Consider the following 19,755-nt stretch of genomic DNA (forward strand, 5'->3'; position numbering starts at 1 on the left):
TGGGTGCCCAGCACCCCAGGCGTGGTGCCCACCCAGTTCTGGGAGACCTGGAGGGCCAGGCACAGGTGATGGTGATCTGGTGCCACTCAGTGGAGGTTTGCAAGTCTGCAGCTCTGGGGCAGGCTGCCTGGGCGCTGGATGCACGGGGCCCACCTGATCGGAGGTGGGGGGATCAAAGGCTGAGGATAGTCTCGCTGGCCATGGCAGAAGCTCATCTGAGCCTGTCCCCTGCCCGCCCGCCCGCCTGGGGCTGGGGTGGTGTGAGCTGCCTCTGCTCCTTGTGTGCAGGTACCGGGAGGGCGAGGAACCTGCCCAGCAGAGCCCAGGCCGTTCAGTGACCCGCCTCTCAACGGTTTGGGATTCCCATGAACTGCCCCCCAGGAGGCTATCTCTAGACACGGGAGAGAGGAGAGAGAATGGGTCTGCAAGCTTGGAAACGTAAGGAACCCATTGGCGGTGAGATGCTGAGAGCTCATTTTCTTAATTGGGCTCCCCCTCCCCTACTTGGTAAATAGCACACGTTCTATTGAGCGTCTGTTTATTTGCGAGGCACCGAGTCATGGACAGATGTAGCCCTTGTCTCTTTTAAAAAATTAATTAATTAATTAATTTTTGGCTGCGTTGGGTCTTCGTTGCCGCGCGCGGGCTTTCTCTAGTTGCGGCGAGCGGGGGGGGCTGCTCTTCGTTGCGGTGCGTGGGCTTCTCGTGGCGGTGGCTCCTCTTGTCGCGGAGCACGGGCTCTAGGCGCGCAGGCTTCGGAAGTTGCAGCACGCGGGCTCAGTAGTTGTGGTGCACGGGGAGCCGTTGTCTTGATGGAGTTAATAGCTGGGACTGGAGAAAGAGATAAATGTCTATCTCATTTTGGCAGTGATAGGGGCTGGAGGGGAGTGTGTGCTCTGAGGACCTGACCAGGTGGTGGGGGAAACATCGAGATGGGCTCTTTAAGAAAAGCTAAGACTGGAAAGACGACGAGCAAGGGTTTAGCTTGGTAAAGAGGTGGTGGTAGGGGAACAGCATTCCAGGTGGAGGGAACGGCATAGGTGGATGCCTAGAGGCAGGATTTCAAAGAAGCCATGGAGTCCGAGTGGGGCTGTGGTTTACTATGGTAGCAGGTGTGGGGAGGGCACCAGAGGAGGCTGCAGGAGGCCTCTAGGCTGTTGTGAGGAGCTTGAGTTTTGTCCTCACAGTGCTGGGAGCCACTGAGAGGTTTCATACTATGTCCCACTTGCTGAGGCTGTGGGACCCAGACTCTTCACGGGGTAAGGAGACAGGGTCAGGAAGACACTGCAGAGTCCAGGGGCTCGCTGAATTGGCTGGGAATGACACACTGCCTTCTCCCAGGCACTGCCTCCTCTGTCACCACCCTCAGTGGGTCCTCACAGCGACAGCAGAGCAGCCCAGGCGAGACCAGGAAACCAGGCTGGGGAGGGGGTTTTAAAAAGAGGAGAAAAACCTTCTAGGATCATAGGAAAAGGAAATTTTACAAAAAAACTTTTGTTATGGACATGCATAAACATTTATAAGAGTAGGACTATTATAATAAAGGACTATTATAATATTATTATTATTATTATTATAAAAAGGACCATGGACCAATCATTTAACTTCAGTTATTCAGCCAATCTTGTTTCATTTAAACTCCCAGCACAGGACTTCCCTGGTGGTCCAGTGGTAAAGAATCCACCTTCCAAGGCAGGGGATGCGGGTTCGCTCCCTGGTTGGGGAACTGAGATCCCACATGCCGTGGGGCAGCTAATCCCATGCACCACAACTACTGAGCTCACGTGCCCTGGAGCCCACACGCCACAACCAGAGAGAAAACCTGCACGCCACAACTAGAGAGAAGCCCACGCGCTGCAACTGAGACCCAATGCAGCCAAAAATTGAAAGAAAAATCAGTAAAATAAAATAAATAAAATGAATGGGTTATATTTAAAAAAATTTTTTTTAAAAAATAAACTCCCATCACCTCTCCCTAACTTCCCACTGGATTCTTTTAAAGCAAATTCCTCACATTTTAACTGTAAATATTTCAGAATGTATGTCTGAGGGCGAAGACATAACATAATACCATCAGTACACTTAAGAAAACGTTAGTTCATTAACATCATCCAAGATGTATACATTAGATCTGTGGGGTGATAGGGTCGGGCCATGTGCACATTGTTTCCTAACAGCCTTTGCTCTCGGAGCTTTGAGCATTCCTGAAGATTGGGCCTGAGTCTTTGACACTGCGGTTTGCCAGTGGTGGTTTTCCCAGGTTTGGCTTGTGGGAGCCTCTTTGAGTTGGCGTCTGTGTCCTTTTGTTATGTCACATCATTTGTTAAACACTTTCTTACCTCCTGGCACAGATGTTCCAGGTCCACCTGGCATTTGGAATTAGCCAATTCTCCAAGGAGCCTGGATCCCGTTTAGTGGGGAATCATATTAGAAATGACTTCTACCTAGTAGGTGTTCTCAGTGTGACGGAGGTGTCGTTCCTTCTGGGCCCTTTCAGCGGAGTGCTACGGGCTGTGTGTGTGTGTGTGATGCGTGTATATTTATATGTACGTGATAATGTTTATGTATATGACGCTCGCGTAATGGACACAGGTCTTCAGCAGCAATCACAGAGCGTGAGAGCACCTAGAGGAGCCTGTGACCCCCGTGTACAGCACTGGCTGAAGCTGCACAGCCAGGAGAGCGGAGACCGGCACCCACGCTTAGAGCATCACCCCCACCCCCGCATGCTGTTCCTTGCACTCCTGTCTCGGCCCAGATTATAGGGAGGAGGGTGACCTCTGTGTCCAGCCTCACTCCAGGCAGCCTTGGACACAGTGGTCCCCAAATCAGTGTTTGTGGATGACGGAGATGTTTTCTGGCCCCTGCAGAGATACCTGGAAAAACAAGAGATTGTCCCAGGTCTCAAAGTGGAGAGATAGCGGGAGACAGAGAAAAGAGTCATTCAGGTTTGGGGATCAGCTTCCTCTGTTTACTTGCCTTGTGACCCTGGACACCTTAGTGTCTGCAAGCCTCGGCTTCCTCATCTGTAAAATGAAGACGGTGCCAGTAACTTGGTGGGGTTGTGAGGACTCAGTGAGACTACGTGTGTTAAATGCCTGCCTAGGCGGCACTCGGGGTAGGAGGTCTCCCAGTGTATCCTTCCCCTGGGAGTTACCCCCTCCCCCTCCCCCTCCCCCCTCCCCCCTCCCCCTCCTCCTCCCCTCCCCCTCCCCCTCCCCCTCCCCTCCCCTCCTCCTCCCCCTCCCCTCCCCTCCTCCTCCCCCTCTCCTCCTCCCACTCCTCCTCCCACTCCTCCTCCCCCTCCTCCCACTCCTCCTCCCCCTCCTCCCACTCCTCCTCCCACTCCTCCTCCCCCTCCTCCTCCCACTCCTCTCTCTCCCCCTCCCCATCAGCAGCAGCATTGGTACAGAGACTGGAAGGCTGTTGCCAAGGCTGCCGGAGCACTGGTTGCACTTCCTGGGGGGTGTAATGGGAGCACTGTGGTGGTCCTGGTGGTGATGATCTGTGGCTGTGGTAGGGAGACCTCTGCAAACTGCAGAATCCATCCCAGGGACTTCCCTAGCAGTCCAGTGGTTAAGACTCTGCGCTTCCAATGCAGGGGGCGTGGGTTCGATCCCTGGTTGGGAACTAAGATCCTACATGCTACACGGCCAAAAAAAAAAAGGAATCCATCCCAAAGGTTCCCCCTTGTCCATCCCGGTTGTGTATTTGCATGGACGAATCTGTAGGAGGAGCCCAGCACCTGTCTGTTCTCCTTGGAGACTGGTTCCTGGGCCCCCGCCGTGCGGCCTCAGTCTGCCTTCCTCCCAGAAAGCCCAATCTGGGCAAGTGCCCTGGGCAGAATTGATAGTTTGGGAGGGTCCAGGGCAGGCCAGATGGGTTGATGCATTTAACACGTCTCAGGAAGCTATAGTTGGTCACAAGCGTGACGTTGCCCCAGAACCTGTTGGGTCTGCTAACAGCGGTGCTGTAGTTAGGGGGACCTCAAGGAAACGACAGAACAGACATCCTCCGTGGAGGCCCCCAGACTCTGCCTTAAAGAGCCTGGCCCCCGGAGACCTGCTGGATCAGCAGTTCTGGGAGGTGGCCGGGGGGACCCGATGGGGGGGAGCTAATTCCGATGCACTCCGGAGCCTGAGGGCCGTTGGTGACAGATGGTGAAACTGAGGCTCAGGTTAACTTGGCAGGATGTCAGGGCTAGCAAGTTCATCTTCTTGTCTGTGAAACGATGACATGTAAAGGTCCCTTTTAGCTGGACGGTCCAGGGATGTCAGTTTTCATTAGCTGACTCACCTGCCGAAGGAACGAGGGGTTGAGGGAGGGTCTGGGGGTGGAGGCAGGGAACGAGGGGACCATGGGCAGGAGCAACATCAAGCTTCCTCTTTTGCCTGATGAGCGGTTGGGTTCCCGAGGCAGGGGCTGACCACCCCTCGCCCCAAAACGCTCGTCCTGCTGGGCGGTCCAGAGCTGTGCTGGCCTGGGGGTGGGGGCTGCTGGTTCCCTGAGGCTTGCTGGAGAAGCCTCTTCGTGCTTCTTCTGGGACTTTCTCTGTAAAGTCCCAGCAGCCACTTCCTTCCCTCCCACTAGAGACAGAATAAGACCACGAGTCCCAGGACACACATGCGAGGCCACTGCAGTGCCTTAGGGGGCGAGCCTGCCTCCCAGCTCGACTCGTGGCTCAGGACAGGGGCGGGCATCCCCTGTCGTACTCAGGGACCCTACGGAGTCCCTGACGTAACTGCTGATGGGACAACAAAAGACCCAGAACTGACCCTCCCCTTTAGGGTCACAGGCTCTTAGGACCAATGTGGTGTTTTCAGCTGGCAATCCTTATTTTCCCTTCCAGGACCATCCTAGGTGTGGGGCGAGCTGCTGAGGTCCTGTGGGCTTGCTGGTCCTTGGGACGATGGTTTTCTTGCCGGCAAAGGGAGGACATAAAAGGGCGATCCAAAGTCCGAGTGGAAGCCGAAGCGCAGCCTCCCTGCTCTCGGGCTTGGGAAGGTGACATGTCGCGGAGGTCACCGAGCACCCCAGGCCACACTGCGTGTATCTGGGGTGTGATATGCCGGACCCGGGGGACTTGGAAGAAGATGTCATGTTCTGAGTCCTCAGTGCGAGGGGGTGGCGGCCTTAACTCTCTGCTCCCCGGGTGGATTCTGCGGGTTAAGGCAGCAAGCAGCGTGCAGAACCACTTACCAGCAGAGGGCAGCTGAGGGGTTAGCCCCCCCCCAGCCACCGACGGGGAGGAGAGGAGGCAGACCTGCTTTGGATCAGTCTTCTCAGAGCCTGTGCTGGAGGCTTCCTCCAATTCGTCTTCAAGCCAGGGAGCGGGAGGCTCCTGCCCACTCTCTCGCAGAATACGGTGACTTGGGGGTTAACGGCAGCCGGAGCATCCCCAAACTTCCCCGGCCCGAGGCTTTTAAGCGGTCCCTCCGCCTTCAGGGAACCCGAATGAAAGAGGATATATCCAATATGGAGAACAGCTTTGACGATGTTTCTTGTGTCTCTCCCCAGAACCTGGGATCCTCGTCACCAGGCAAAAAGCAGAGCAAGGAGAACACCATCACGGTAAGCGGCTCCCGCGGAGCGCGCGCATGTTGGGTGGCAAGCTGGGGCTGTCTCCGGTCCGTGGCTCGGCTGTTGCCATGGCAACGCGGACCGCTGAATGGAAGCGATGCCCAGCCTGGTACCTGGGAAGTTCCAAAGCTTGGATGTTGCCGAGGGATCCCCCGCCCGGCCCTTCTCCTGTTGCTTTCTTATTTCACTTTTTTCTCTTGGGGCAAACAAGTGGAAGGATTGTGGTTGCAGTGGTGCAGAAGCCATTTCTGCAGGGCAGGCAGGGGAAGGTACACGTGCAGGAGTGGGTTGGAGGGGGTGGGCTGTGCTCTGCGCCAGTGACATGACATGTAAATTACAGCCACGGCAGGGTGGCTTTTGTGCACGGTAACTTCTGGAAGACATCAAAGTTAAAAGGAAGAGAAAGCACCCTGAGAAGAGAGTTCCTGGGAGTTCCTGATGGGGAAGCAGGCAGCCTCTGCCCAGAGTGGCCAGACAGCCTCCCAGGGCTCTTCCAAAAGCCCGCCGAGGCCCCGCCCCGCCCCGCCTTCGGCTCCGCGTCAACCCTGTGCTCGGGGAAGGCGGGCGCTGGACGGCTCTCCCCCTCCAAGGAGAGAAACAACTTGTCAGTCTGCTCAGCTGAGAACTTGGAGCTGGGAGACGTGTGGTCCTAGGTGTGCGGTTTCGACCCAAGTGCGGCAGCTCTGGGGCCGGACAAGGGGTCCCCCAGGCTCTGTCACAGTTCTCGCCGTGCTGCCCACCCCTACGGAGATGGAAGCGAGACGGGGTCCCCTGCCCCGGCTCACGCGGGCTGCACATCCTGCTTTGAAGGATTTGGGGAGGAAGAAGCGGTAGGCAAACAACGGCAACGGTCATAATTGCTGCCCCCGTGTGTACGTTTAGTAGGCACCAGTAGCGTTCTGAGCACCCGTTTCATTCTCCGCTCGCTGCGGGAGGGCAGGGGATCGGACCAGGGTAGTGTGGGGCCTGGGAACTCGGGCTCTGAAGCCAAGGGGGTCAGCACAGTACCCACCAGCTGGGCGGCGACCCAGCCTCTCTGGGTCTCAGCGTCCACATCTGTACAGTGGGGAGATGGTGGCCATGTGCGCCCTAGGGATGGTGTGGAAAGCAAATTCACCCTAGTCTTCTCATCACCGTGTTTATAGGTGAGGGAACTGAGGCACAGAGCAGGGCCTGGCACAGAGCAGGGCCTCGCCCGAGGTCACGCACACAGCTGGGAAGCATCAGGACCTGAGAGCTGTGCCCTTACCCACCAGCAATGCCCCAGGTGCAAGTTGCCTCCCGAGGGTGGGACCAGGCGGCTCCACCCTGGGCCAGCAGCAGCTTCCTCGTCCCTGGAGCTGATGGGGGGGGAGGGCGTGGACAGGCCTCTGGGGCAGAGGTCCTGAGGACACAGTCCTCGCGTTCACAGAAAGCCTCAGAGCGCTGGGGCAAAGCAGGAGCTCCCAAAGTTCCCTGAAGGATGGAGAAAGAGGGAGAAGAAACTGCAAGAGAGGGAATACATTAGCATTGTAGAAGCAGCGTGAATGAGAGAAATGAAAAGTGAAAAGCGGACGGTTATGCCTCCCATGGGCGATGGTAGCAAGCTCACGGGGTGCGGCCCGGGTCACTGCTCGGGCCTGCCTTTCGGGCCGGAGCTTGGGGCTTTGTCAGCGTGGGTGTGGCCCTGGGTCCCCTGGCAACACACCTCCTCCATCCCTGCCTCCTGCCTTCCCTCCTCCTTCCAGTGCTTCTCATCTGAAGCCTCGGGGATACTTGTTTTAAATGCAGATTCCTCTGTTGGTCACTCTGGGGCGAGGCTGGAAAGTTTGCGTTATAACCAACACCCCCGCACCCCGGAGGTTGTAAATAAGCGCTCGAGCCTTGGGGACTTGGTGCTGGGAAAACTGAGAAGGGGGCACAGAGCGCGTGAGGAGCAAAGCCCCGGACGTGAACCTGGGTCTGCCGACTGCCAGCCACGCGGCCCTGCTCCTCTCCAGGCCAGAGCCGGGCATCCGGGCCGGCCGGCCGACCGGTGGGACTGAAGAGCTCTGTACCGTGGCTGTTTCCCTTCCATGGAGCAGTCACTCTCCCACTGCGGCCCCTTCGTCTGAGTCCTGATCCTGCAGAGCCCGTGGCCTCCCTGGAAGGAGATGCTGGGGGGAACGGCGCGGGGAGGCCGGGGCCCAAGCTTCCCTCGCCCCGGCGTGCGGGGATAGGGTGGGCATCCTCTGACCTGCTCTGGCCCAGGCAGCAGAGATTTGCAGGCGGCGTCCGAGTCTGGCTCGCAGCGTGGCCGGGAAGCAAGGACCGAGCTTGATTCCGACGCTCCGTCCCCCCGCCCCGGGCCTGGAACAAGTTTTGGAGAGGCCGACACGTGGGCTACTTGACAGCAGTGGGGCCCCGGGCAGGGCTGGCAGTGAGTGGGCTGCTTGCTTGATTGGAAGTGACGGCTGCTAATGGCAGTTCACAGCCTCGGCACCGATATGACGCGTCAGAATCTGGAGGATTGCAGAAAAGATGACAGCAAAGCCACTGGCCACACTCCTGTCCTAGAAAGAAGAGTCTGGGCGCTCGTCTAGCCTTCGGTCCGAGCTTCCCGGCATGGCCCGCCTGGGGCCCCGGGTGGAAGCTCGGGGACTGGATGTGAGTGTTTGAGGGCATTTCTCTTCTGCTTCCACAGGTCCCAGCTCTGGCTTTTGTCTCTGTCACCCCCTCCCAGAGTAGCCTCTCCCACCAGGAGGAAATTCAGGGCCCGCTTGGTCGTGAAGCCACCTTCTCTTCTGTGTTGCAGGCGGCTGTCAGAGAGGAGGGCACGTAGCTGCGGCCTCTGCCTCCAGGGAAGCCTCCGTGCTGCGCTGGGGCTGGGGCTTGCACCGGCCCTCCCCGGGCCGGCCCCCTTGGGTGGGTCACACTTGTGTTCAGCGGCTCTTATGCCATGGCCAGGCGCCTGAGTGGTGGCTGTAGCCCCCCCCCAAGAGAGTTTCTGAGGGCAGCTCTTGTGGTTCTGGCTGCCCCCATGCAGGCCGGCCCTGGCAGAACCTCTGCTGCTCGGGGGGCCCCCTGGCTGTCAGGGGCAGAGCGGGTGTTACTCCATTTACGGAGGGCTGGAGAGAGCAGAGTTGGTGCCAGAGCGAAGATGCTGTTGGTTGAGGATGGTAATCTTGGGATCGAGAGTGGGAGGGGCTCCTGGAACTTGCCCCAAACAGTACATAGGAGAGGCATTCCCCCACCTCCTGCCCCCTGTCCAGCACCCCTTCCTACTTGAGGCCCTGCCTTGGGTGGGGACATGGCCTGGCTACGCCTAAGTGTGTTAGAAGGTAGCGTGACATGGATTAAGTGTGACGTAGATTGCCTGGGCTTCTGACCCTGGCTCCACCATTGTGCACAAAGAATTGCAATTACACATTTACTTGTTTGCCTTCTTTGTCAGGCTGCAAAACCGTCGAGGGCAGAGACTACACCTCTGTCTCTAGCCTCCATTCATTGTACCAAGAAACATTTACAGCTCCCATCACATGGCTGTGCTGGGGGCAGGGAGGAGGTGGGCTTCCTCCCCTCCTGGGACAGACTGTCTGGCGAAGGAAGAGAGATGCTGAATAAGCAGTCGCGAGAAATACAAATGCACCTGTGCAAAGTGCTGGGAAGATCTATCCCACCGCGTGGCACCAAGTAGCCGTTGAACAAACGTTTTCATGGACCGAGCACGTGTTCCGTGGCACAGCATCGTGGGTGAGGGCTCGAGCCATCAGCCCAGACTAGATGCACATATTTCTGTGATCCTCAGTTAATCAAATGAGGCCAGTGTGACCCAGCTTGCGGGGTTGCCGGAAGAAGGAAGTGAGGATGCACGCGAAGCTTTTGCAGAGATTCTCCCAGGATGCCTCCCGCCGCGGGGCCGGCGAGGTGTAGTTCTCGAGACGCCCACCAGGGGGTGCAGGGCTCCGCCAGGATTCAGGGAAATTCCTGTGGGATTGCTGGGGTGCAGGATCCCCAAACCAGAGTTGACGGGGATGGAGACGGGCACCCTGGGGCTACTGGCCAGTCCATCCAAGGGCTGGTGTCCCCAGAGAGTGGCCGAAGCCCCAAGAAGGATGAAGCCTCGTCCTCCCCCAACCTCTGTCCCTGCAGCCCCGCTGGCTTTCACCTTCAGTGGTTGTTACAGGGCCGCTTGTGGTACGCCCCTCCCCTGTCTCCTAGAGCCCAGACAAGGCACTAGAAGACATTCGTATCCACTTCTGAGTACCCGCTTCCACGCTGCTTGATGCCCAGTGTAATGTCATAGTTAATTTATCATTAAAGTTGCTTGGGGTTTTCATGGAGTACATCATTCAACCAAATAAAGATAGGCTGTGGTCATCACCGTCTGCTGAGGCAAGGCTAGCTGGAACGTGAAGTAAGGAGTACGTGAAACTGGAATCCAGCCCTGGTTTCCAGAAGGAGGCTCATCTCTGGACAGACTTGGGGGTGTCAGCCCAAAGAGAGGGTTTGGGGAGACCATTGCCTGAGCTGGGCATCGAGAGGCTGGCCACCCCCAAGCAGACTCCCGCAGGCCAGTGATACCTCGGGTGGCTGGGCGGTGGGGCATTGGGAGAAAACCTCTCATCCCAGGGGTTCCGTGGGCCTCTACCTTGACCTTGGTGGAATTCCATGCTCCCTGTCTCCAGGGCTCTCGGGGTCTTTCCTGGCCCTGATCCTTCCTCCTGTGTCGTCATGCTTCCCTCCAGAGCGGGATCCGCGCCCTTACGCTGGCCAGATGCCAGTCTCTGGGAGGAGGGGGCCCTTCCCTTGGTGGGGATTTCTCCTGTGTTCTCCCCCCAAGCACCTGAACCAGAGGCCATGGCTGGGGGCCCACGGGCCTGCCTCAGCTGGCACAGGGTGGCTTTGGCTTACAAGGTGTCGTCGTCGTCGTTGTTATTATTATCAACCATGAATGAATTGCTAACATTTAAGCGTTGAGACGCTTCACGTAAAAATCCTGATCCTCCTCTACTCTTGTGTCCCCGCATACGCGGCCAACCCCGGACCCCTCATTCTGGCTTGGCAGCAGTTGGCGGGAGCTGAGAGGAATCTGCCCCCTAGTCAGACATTCGCGGACACCACCCCCCTTCCCAAAGTGGAGGCTGGTCCCCCCACCAACCCAAGCTTCAGTTTCCACGATGTGCGGTCCCTCACTTCTTTGCGTGGCCGCCTGGCACTGACTGGAGTCAGTGGCTTGTATTCAGAACCCCAGGGGTTTTCTGCACCGTTCTCGCCTTGAACGTCTGATGGCTCCCACTTGGGCAGATGCTGGGGCTGTGATGAGGGTTCAAGACTGCCAGGCCTCAGGCCTGGCCTTCCCCAGGCCTTGCGGCTCCCAGAACAAATTAGCGGACTCTCTAGGAGCGGATCTGGGGCTTGAAGCGACATCAGCAGGGTCAGCGGCGAAGCCACTTCTTCTGAGCAGGGAAAGCCAGGGGCACCGCGATCGCAGAGGAGTCTGAGGCAGAGCCCGGGAATCTCTGAGCTGCTCTCTCCTGGGCCAGGGCCAGCCAGCCCCAGGCACGCGCCCTGGGTTATCATTTAAACTCTCTCTGTGCATAGAATACGCATCATGAGGGAAAATTCACAAGGTAACTTCTCACCCGGGATGCTCTCAGCCACTTCGTTCCTTTCCCTGGAAGCAAATGAGGTTATCAGTGTCCAGAAATATACCAAAGGGTATCTATTCCTTCCTCCTCTTTTTTAAAATTTTATTTATTTTTTTAAAGATTTACTTTTATTTATTTATTTTTTGGCTGCGTTGGGTCTTCGTTGCTGCACGCGGGCTTTCTCTAGTTGTGTTGAGCAGGGGCTACTCTTCATTGCGGTGCGTGGGCTTCTCACTGCGGTGGCTTCCCTTGTTGCAGAGCACGGGCTCTAGGCGCGCGGGCTCTGGAGCGCAGGCTCAGTAGTTGTGGCGCACGGGCTTCGTTGCTCCGCGGCATGTGGGATCTTCCCGGACCAGGGCTCGAACTCGTGTCCCCTGCATCGGCAGGTGGATTCTTAACCACTGCGCCACGAGGGGAGTCCCCTCCTTTCTTTTTTTTTAATTTAAAAAAATTTTTTACACTAAGATAGCAAACAGTAAATACTATTCTACCTTTTCTCCCCGCCACCCACCCACTTAACTGTATCCTGCCACACCTCCCTTATCAGTACAGAAGAACATTCTTGCCATGTCTTTCACCATGGATATGATGCCCATGCATGTCTGTCTCGTACTTTTTAACCATTCTCCTGCTGATAGACAGTGGAGTTGGGTTCCAGCCTTTTGCCACTGCAAACCGAGCCGTGGTGCAAACCGTCTACGTGTGTCACTGCACCCGTGTGTAGGTGTCTGTAGGATAGAATCTTACAAGTGCAGCCTCTGGGTGGAAGGCTGTGGACATTTGCAGTGTTGCTAGCTTCCGTTGCACTGCTCTCTAGACAGTTTGGACTGATTTCAGCCCCTCTGGGGTGGGGGTGAGTGCCGGTTGCCCCTCATTTGAAAGGCCGACTGCCAGAGCATCCCAGGACCCCAGTGCATGTTCTCTGTCAAGCTAGGCCTATAGGGGGACCTCTTCAGTGCCACGTCCTAGGACCGAAGCCTCTCCAGCTTCTCCCAACCCTCCAGCCAAGCCGTGTTCTTTCCTGTTCTGTGTCCTCCAGATAAACTGCGTGACATTTCCTCACCCAGACACGATGCCAGAGCAGCAGCTGCTCAAACCGACCGAATGGAGCTACTGTGACTATTTCTGGGTAAGTGGTGCCTCAGTGTCCCCCGCACCGCGGCCCCGGGGACCAGGAGTGGACCCCCGGGAGGGGGGCGGTGGCTAGAGCTGAAAGCAGAGCGACCTCTCCTGGCGAAACCTAACGGGCTGGCAGTCGATTGAGCACTGGAGGCTGGAAACTTAAGTCCTACTTGCAGTCTAGATCATTCCGTAAATCTCAGAAAGTCCACAGGGCAATGTGGAGGCTCCAGGCAGAATGCAGGTAAGCTGGAGGGTCCCCTTGCTGCTCCAGACCGGCTCTGTCACTCTTGTAGGTGACCTTGGGCAGTGCTTCTCCTCCTGGACAGCCTCCCTGTGTCCATCAGAGTCACAAGGAAGTTAGGAACAATCTGTAGAGGACTCCAGGTTGAGTAATTCTGTGGTTCCAGAGCTTTTGCGTGTTGTTCCATGGGTATGGAGTTTCAGTGTTGCAAGATGAGAAAGTTCTGGAGGGGGGTGGTGGTGATGTTCGCACAACAGTGCAAATGTCCCTAATGCCACTTAAAACTGGTTAAGATGGTAAATTTTGTGTGTGTTTCTCCAAAATTAAAGAAATAGCTTTTGACCGATGCAGAGTCCTACTCAGAAACCCTGGGGGAGTATTCCTGGACATTCGTGTTTCCAAGTTCACGATGGCTTTTAAAATGAAATCACCCCGTTCTGGAATCAGACGGCGGTGATCGTTGTACGACCTGTGTATATATTAAAAACCAGTCAGTTGTACACCTAAAAAGAAGTAACCTTTGGCAGAGGCCCCAAGGAACCAGAAATTTAAAAAATCAAAACTTTTTTTTTAACCGCCAGTCAGAATGGATTATCTACCCTTTTATAGATTTGCTAACCAAGTACTGGACCCAAATGCTTTTGTCTTTCTACCAAATCTCTTGCCCTTCAGAAGGTAGCCAAAGATTCCTGTTGCTCTGTTTCTTCCAGATCTTCTGAGATATGTGCAGGGGCAGCAGATATTGTAGAAAGGGCTCTGGCTTTGGCGGCAGACACACCTCGGGGGCGGGGGTGAGCCCAGGGGCGAGGGTGAGCAGGGAAGCCGAGTGTCCGAGACGAGACCTCGCAGGCTCCTTAAGTATGCTGGGTTTTACTCTGTTTGCAGCAGGAAGCTGGCGGAGGGTTTAAGCAGGAATCGGATGCGATCTGATCTGCCTGTGTCTTGTAGGGAGGGCTGTAAACAGGCAGAAGTACCCGTTAACCTGTGGGAGGCCAGGAAAGATGGTGGCAGCTGTGGAGATGGAGGGGAAGAGCTGGGTTGGAGACATCATCCTTAAGGGGGGGTGGGTGCAGGAGAGACGTCATCCATAAAGAGGGGAGCAGGAAACAGAGCATGCGGGGGAGACCAGCCCAAGCCCCGGGAATGGGCACCCTGGGAGCCGGAGGTCAGCGGGGGGCGGATGGTGGGGGATGGTGGGGAGCCAGGGGGAGGGGGTCACATCCTGCTAGCGGTCTGCCTCATCCAGGTCCCATCTTGATTCAAGCCCTCCTGGGACTCTGATACTTACCCCAGGGTTTTATCTCTCGGACCATCAAGGCCTCTTCCCCTCATAGGAATTTTTCTGCTGACACAGTTATTAAAGCCCACTTCCTCGGGCTGGTTTTCCCAGTGTGGACAAATCACTCAGCATACACATCCTCTCAGGGAGGCAAATTGGGGCTCAGTAGTTCACATAATTTTTCTTTGGCTTTTTCATCAAGATGTAGTAGCATTCATACAATGGAGGGCACGCGTCTTAAATGTACTTGGAGTAACTTTTCAGTGGCCAGAGCAGCCCCCTTGTGACATGGTGTGCTCTGTGTAGTGATGATCTCCCCGTCAAGAGAGGTATTACAGTGTGGCTCAGAGGGCCCTGGGTCCGGGCAGCTGAGGAAGGGATCCTGCATTGGGAGGGAGTGGGGAGGTAAGCGGCATTCTCCAGGCGTCACCGGCCCTTTTCTTTTCCCCTCTCATAAAACAACTGTTCTAATGGGATGTTAGAGGTGCAGTCCATTCTTATTTTAGGGCGAGTGGTGGGAGGCACAGCCTGGAATTGGAAGGACCTGACCACTTTGCCCAGTGGCTGAGCTGGGAGAGAGCCCAGGTCTTTCCAGATCCTGGGACAGGATTCTCACTGATGCTCCTCTCTGTGGTAGCAAAGGACCTATTTTGTTGTTGTTGTTCTTTTGTTGTTTTTTAAATTTATTTAATTTTTGGCTGCATTGGGTCTTTGTCGCGGTGTGCGGTCTTCTCATTGTGGTGGCTCCCTCTTGTTGCGGAGCACAGGCTCTAGGCGTGCGGACTTCAGTAGTTGTGGCTCATGGGCTCAGTAGTTGTGGCTCATGGTCTCTAGAGTGCAGACTCAGTAGTTGCAGCTCACGGGCTTAGTTGCTCCGTGGCATGTGGGATGTTCCCGGACCAGGGCTCTAACCCGTGTCCCCTGCGTTGGCAGGCGGATTCTTAACCACTGCGCCACCAGGGAAGCCCTATTTTGACCTGTTTGTAACTCCTCCCTTTAAGTATCAAAGCATTTGACTCTGGATTCCTGATGGGAAAGGCTGCCTTGGGGGGGGGGACAGCTTTAGGAGTGGCGCCCGCCAGGGTCCAGGAAGGCTCTGAGGGTTGATCTGCAGCCGTAGCTGTGGGAACGGATGCTGGATGCTTGTCTGGCAGGGAAGCCCATGCTGGGGGTACCAGGGAGGCAGGGAGGGCCCGGGGAGAGCAGGAGAGAGAGATTCAGGCGTCCTTGACGAGGGTCAGGTGAAACAAAACAAAAAGCATTTAAATTTGAAATTTTAATATTTGCTTGCAAAATGAATTGGGTACTAAATTTCCATTTCACTGACTTGGCCATCTTCCCCGAGTCCTGACGTTTCTTTAAAGTAACTAATTTAAATACCATCCACTGAAGACTCTGTATTTGCTGAACACTAGGCTAAGCTGTTTCCATGTGTCATTCGTCCTGAGATGACCACGTGAGGTGGTTGCCATTATTTCCCCAGTTTCGTGGAATGAGCAGCTCAGATTTAAAGTGAGGGAACTTGGGCTCCCCTGGTGGCGCAGTGGTTGAGAGTCCGCCTGCCGATGCAGGGGACACGGGTTCGTGCCCCGGTCCGGGAAGATCCCACGTGCCGCGGAGCGGCTGGGCCCGTGAGCCGTGGCCGCTGCGCCTGCGCGTCCGGAGCCTGTGCTCCGCAACGGGAGAGGCCGCAACAGTGAGAGGCCCGCGTACCGCAAAAAAAATAAAATAAAAATAAAGTGAGGGAACTTGCCTGGGATTCCCCGGCTGGGATGTCAAGCCTGGAAGCGGGCCCTTTCCCACTGTGGCTGCCCTGCAATCCAACTCCTCCCCAGAAGTCACTACGATCTTTTATGCATGTGCGTTGGAGGGTGCCACTGCCCAGCCAGCGCAAGAGAGGATGGCATGGCTCAGGACTGGGGGTACCTGCCCCCGAGGTTATGCACTGTCTCCCAGCTTAGTCAAGATGCCAAGGCTCCGCAGAGGGTCCAGCCAGCCCCAGCAGCTACCTGGTGCCTGTGCTCTTGGCCACATACCCTTCCTCCTCTTCTTTCCCAGGTTGTGGGGTTGAGGGGCACGGACATGGGGTGGCGGCAGCGATCAGGGCTTACGCATCAGAGAGCACGTGGGGACAGGAGCGCCAGGAGAGGCGCGAGTTGGGGCAGCCGATACTCCTGCCCTTGTCCTCCCTCTGGGGCTGAGGACAGGGTTAGCAGGCACAACGAGGTCCCTTCCGGGGTCTGTCTTCCCTGCACTCCATTCCTTCTGGCTCCAGACGCTGATGTCGCCTAAACGCTGCTGCTTCTCTTTCCTTCCTAGGCTGATAAGAAGGACCCCCAAGGCAACGGAACCATGGCTGGGTTTGAACTGCTGCTTCAGAAACAGCTGAAGGGCAAACAGATGCAGAAGGAAATGTCAGAGTTCATCCGGGAAAGGTGAGGCCTGGGCCCTCCCAGCTCCAGGGACTGGTGACAGCACGCACCTTGGTCCCTGAGCCCGAGGGAGTGAGCAGCCAGGGTGAGCACCGCACACCAGCACTGGGCTTGGTTAGCACTAAGGGGACTGCAAGACGGGAGTCACGGGCTTATGGCCCTTGGGACACGTCTGGCCAGCAGATGTGTTGCTTTGGCCTGTGTGATGTTTGTAAAGCTTTGAACCAACAACAGCAAAAAAAATTGGTGGATATTACATTAAAGTCTGCATATCTGGTATCTCTGGGGAAAGAAGAAAGTCTGGCTCCATGGCTTTGCATCCCTCGTGCAACAATTGGCTGGAGCTGAAGAGCAGCCGCCCCTGTACAGGGAGTGTGTGTTTCCAGTCTGCCACAGTCTCCACCGGTCCCTAACGTCTCCCCACACAGACTGCTTGGCCCCCCCTTTGCTTATCTACGCATGCGCCTCCCTCATTTGAAGCGCTGTTCCTTAACATAACAAAAAAGGAGACTGTTACCTTTCAATTCATCTTTGAGCCAAAGCCATGTCCCGGGCCTGGGCATCCAGAAAGCCCCACCCTCCCATTCCTGCTTTCAGGGAGCTCAGCCTACCGGGAGAGTCAGATAAGGTCATTACGGTAAGTGCAGGGATTATAATAGTGGTTTGCCTGCCCGTAGATGCAACAATAAATTCAGCCTAATGGAAGTGGGGAGAGCCACAGAGAGAAGTTCCTTCTTCATCTCTCCCCTCCTCAGTCTCTCCAAGTTCTGAGACCCTGTAAAGCACATACCCACACACCTGCACACTCATACAGGTGCATATACCCCCCCGTTCCACACGTGTGCACACACACATAGACACAGCTTCCCGTGTGGAGTTTCCAGGGCACACTGGAAATATTGATAGTAAATGGCAGTAGATTTTTTAAATGTTTCTTTTGTAATTAGAGCAACAATAATCGAGTAACGATTCTCTGGCATTTTAAGGGATCTGTTTTCCTTGGGAGGCCTATTTTCTATTGGTGTAATCAAATCTTTACTCTATGACCCATTAAACATTCTGTAGCTCAGGTGTGAGAAAACCACAGTAGGAAACAGGCCAAGAGGAAAATGGCTAGAAAAGCCTAGTTTGAACATGCTTAGGGTTTACACTTTCACAAAGAGGTCGTGTTAACGAATAAATGGAACCTTCCGCATGAGAACACGGGTCTTCCCTGGGACAGGTGGACTCCTATGACTTTTCTCAGTCCACCTGGGGTCTTGTAGAGGGGGACCTTTCAGAGCCGGGAGGGGTGGGAGCTGAGGTGCAGAGGTGAGAGCTGGGCCGGGGCCAGGGAGTGGGGGGGGGCGGGGCATGGCAGACATCCGGTGAACCACGTGGCCACAGCTTAGGGGAGCGACGCCGGCTCTGGAGGGGGACGGGCCTCGTGCCCGGTGCATGCGGTTGGCATTGATGAGCCTTTGGAGGTTTGAAGCTGAGAGCGTGACATGGTGAGATCTGCTTTCTCCAGAGATCTCCTGGCTGGAGGCTGGCCATCCATGTCCTCCTGGGGAGGGGAGGGACTAAAGGCTGAGTGGATGGAGAGGCAGTGATGGAGGCAGGCTTGAGAGTATGTGGAGACGGTGGAGCTGGTAGTGAGAGAAGGAGCGAGACTGAGCCTCTCAGCACCGAAGGAGGAAATGATCATGACTGAGAACACTGCCCTGGGACTCGGTCAGGCCGCCCTTCAGCTCCTGATCAGCCTGGAAGCAAATGCTGCAGCCCTGGGAGCATCCCTGGGGTTTTGTTCATTTGCCAAGTGATGGACCAGGGGCCTCTGTGAGGCTCCAGCTCTCTGGCCAGCTCTGGTCGTCACAAGCACAGCTCCTCGGGGGACCACTTAGGCAGTGACTAATACCGTGGCAACACGTTCTACATGGTTGTGCCAGATAATACAGAACACTCCCCGGAGAGCTGCCTTGAAAGTGGGTCCAGGGCCTGCCTGCCGGAAGCGAAATCCAAGGCAACTTCCCTCTCTGGGGAAGTGGAATCCACCGCAGAGCTGGTCACTGCTGCTTTCCATGGAAATGCTTGCACCCTGCAGGCTTGGAAGTTGGGGACCCTGGGGTCTGGGAGAACGTAGAGAGGGGTTCCGTTCCTGCTTCGGAGGGACCAACGCCACCTTGCAGGCTCTCAGCCCAGAGCTCTGGGCCTGGGAGAGGGGGCAGCCGTGGTCCATCACGAGTTCCTTTTCTTCGTTTAAGTGTCTGCTGTGTGTCCAGCCCTGTGCTAGGAACTGTGCAAATGACCACTCTTATCCACACAGCCTAGGACACAGGTGCATATATGCCTCCCTTTGCAGATGAGGTTCAGACAAGTTCGTTCATTTATTCATTCAACATGTATTGATTAAGCACCTACTGTGTGTCAGGTGGACAGACAAGAGCCGCGTACTCACAGAGCTTATGGTCTGGCGGGTTCGTTTCCATGGTTAATAAGTGGCAGGGCTGCAGGTCGGACCCACAGTCAAGTGCTGGGGAGCTGACATGTTGGATTTTCTCCCTTTGCAGGATAAAGATTGAAGAAGAATATGCAAAGAACTTAGCTAAGCTCTCTCAGAACTCCTTGGCTGCTCAGGAGGAGGGGTGAGTAGGGGGCGGGGGGGGTCCCTTTTCACTGATCACTGATCGTTGCCATGGTCCCATATGGATGGGGAGGTTTCCATAGACCTGGCGGAAGGTGGGTGCCCATGATTCAAGGTGGGCATTCACGGTTCAAGGGGAACATTCATGGCTCCAGCTGGCCAGCCACGACTGCAGGTGTGGTCATGCACACTCAAGGTTGGCACTTCCATATTATCCACTGTCTAGCGGCCAAGGGCCTCCTGCCAGATGCTGGAGTATGTCAGGACCCCCTCTGCCCTGTCACCTGGTAGCTGGGAACCAGCCTCCAGATGCCAACCCCTGCTCCCCTTTCTCTGAGAGCAGGCTGGTTGGAAACTAGGTGTGACAGGATTCCACACCCAGCCCCCTTGTTTAGAATTCTGTCCTGTGGGCCTGAGGCCCAGGCTCCCCTCCCGCTCCTGCTGTGACAGTCCAGACCTCCTTGGGTGGGGGACCCGGGCTGGGAGAGGCTCAGCCCCACCCTCCCAGCCACAGAAAGATCCCTAGTTGGGGAAAGACTGTAGCCTTCTCCGCTCCATCTGTTAACAAAGAGTTTCAACCTGTTGGTGGGAATGCAAAATGGCACAGCCACTATGGAAAACAGCTTGGCAGTGCGCCAGAAAACTAAGCATAGGGTTACTGTATGATCCGGCAATTCCACTCCTAGGTTTGTATCCAAAAGAATTAAAAGCAGATATTCAAATCCATGTACACGCATGTTTGTAGCAGCACAATTCACTATAGCCAAAAGGTGGAAACCACCGAAATGTCCGTCAAAGGATGAATGCATAAACACATTGTGGTCTATCCACATGGGATATATGGATATATGATGGAATATTATTCAGCC

General features: G+C 55.8%; 1 protein-coding gene across 12 annotated transcripts in view; it reads left to right on the forward strand.

Moving 5' to 3' along the window:
* Positions 1-19,755, forward strand: part of GAS7 (growth arrest specific 7) — a 196,748-nt gene that overhangs the window by 153,038 nt on the left and 23,955 nt on the right. For all 12 annotated transcript variants that reach the window (XM_067022085.1, XM_059048171.2, XM_067022094.1 and 9 more), the window contains exons 5-8: positions 5,518-5,571; positions 12,229-12,318; positions 16,151-16,266; positions 18,813-18,887. In XM_067022085.1, the coding sequence (XP_066878186.1) occupies positions 5,518-5,571; positions 12,229-12,318; positions 16,151-16,266; positions 18,813-18,887 (335 nt within the window). The remainder of the gene's footprint in view (positions 1-5,517; positions 5,572-12,228; positions 12,319-16,150; positions 16,267-18,812; positions 18,888-19,755) is intronic.

The sequence above is a fragment of the Kogia breviceps genome, chromosome 19 (genome assembly GCF_026419965.1).
Source record: "Kogia breviceps isolate mKogBre1 chromosome 19, mKogBre1 haplotype 1, whole genome shotgun sequence".
In the NCBI taxonomy this organism is placed as follows: domain Eukaryota; kingdom Metazoa; phylum Chordata; class Mammalia; order Artiodactyla; family Physeteridae; genus Kogia; species Kogia breviceps.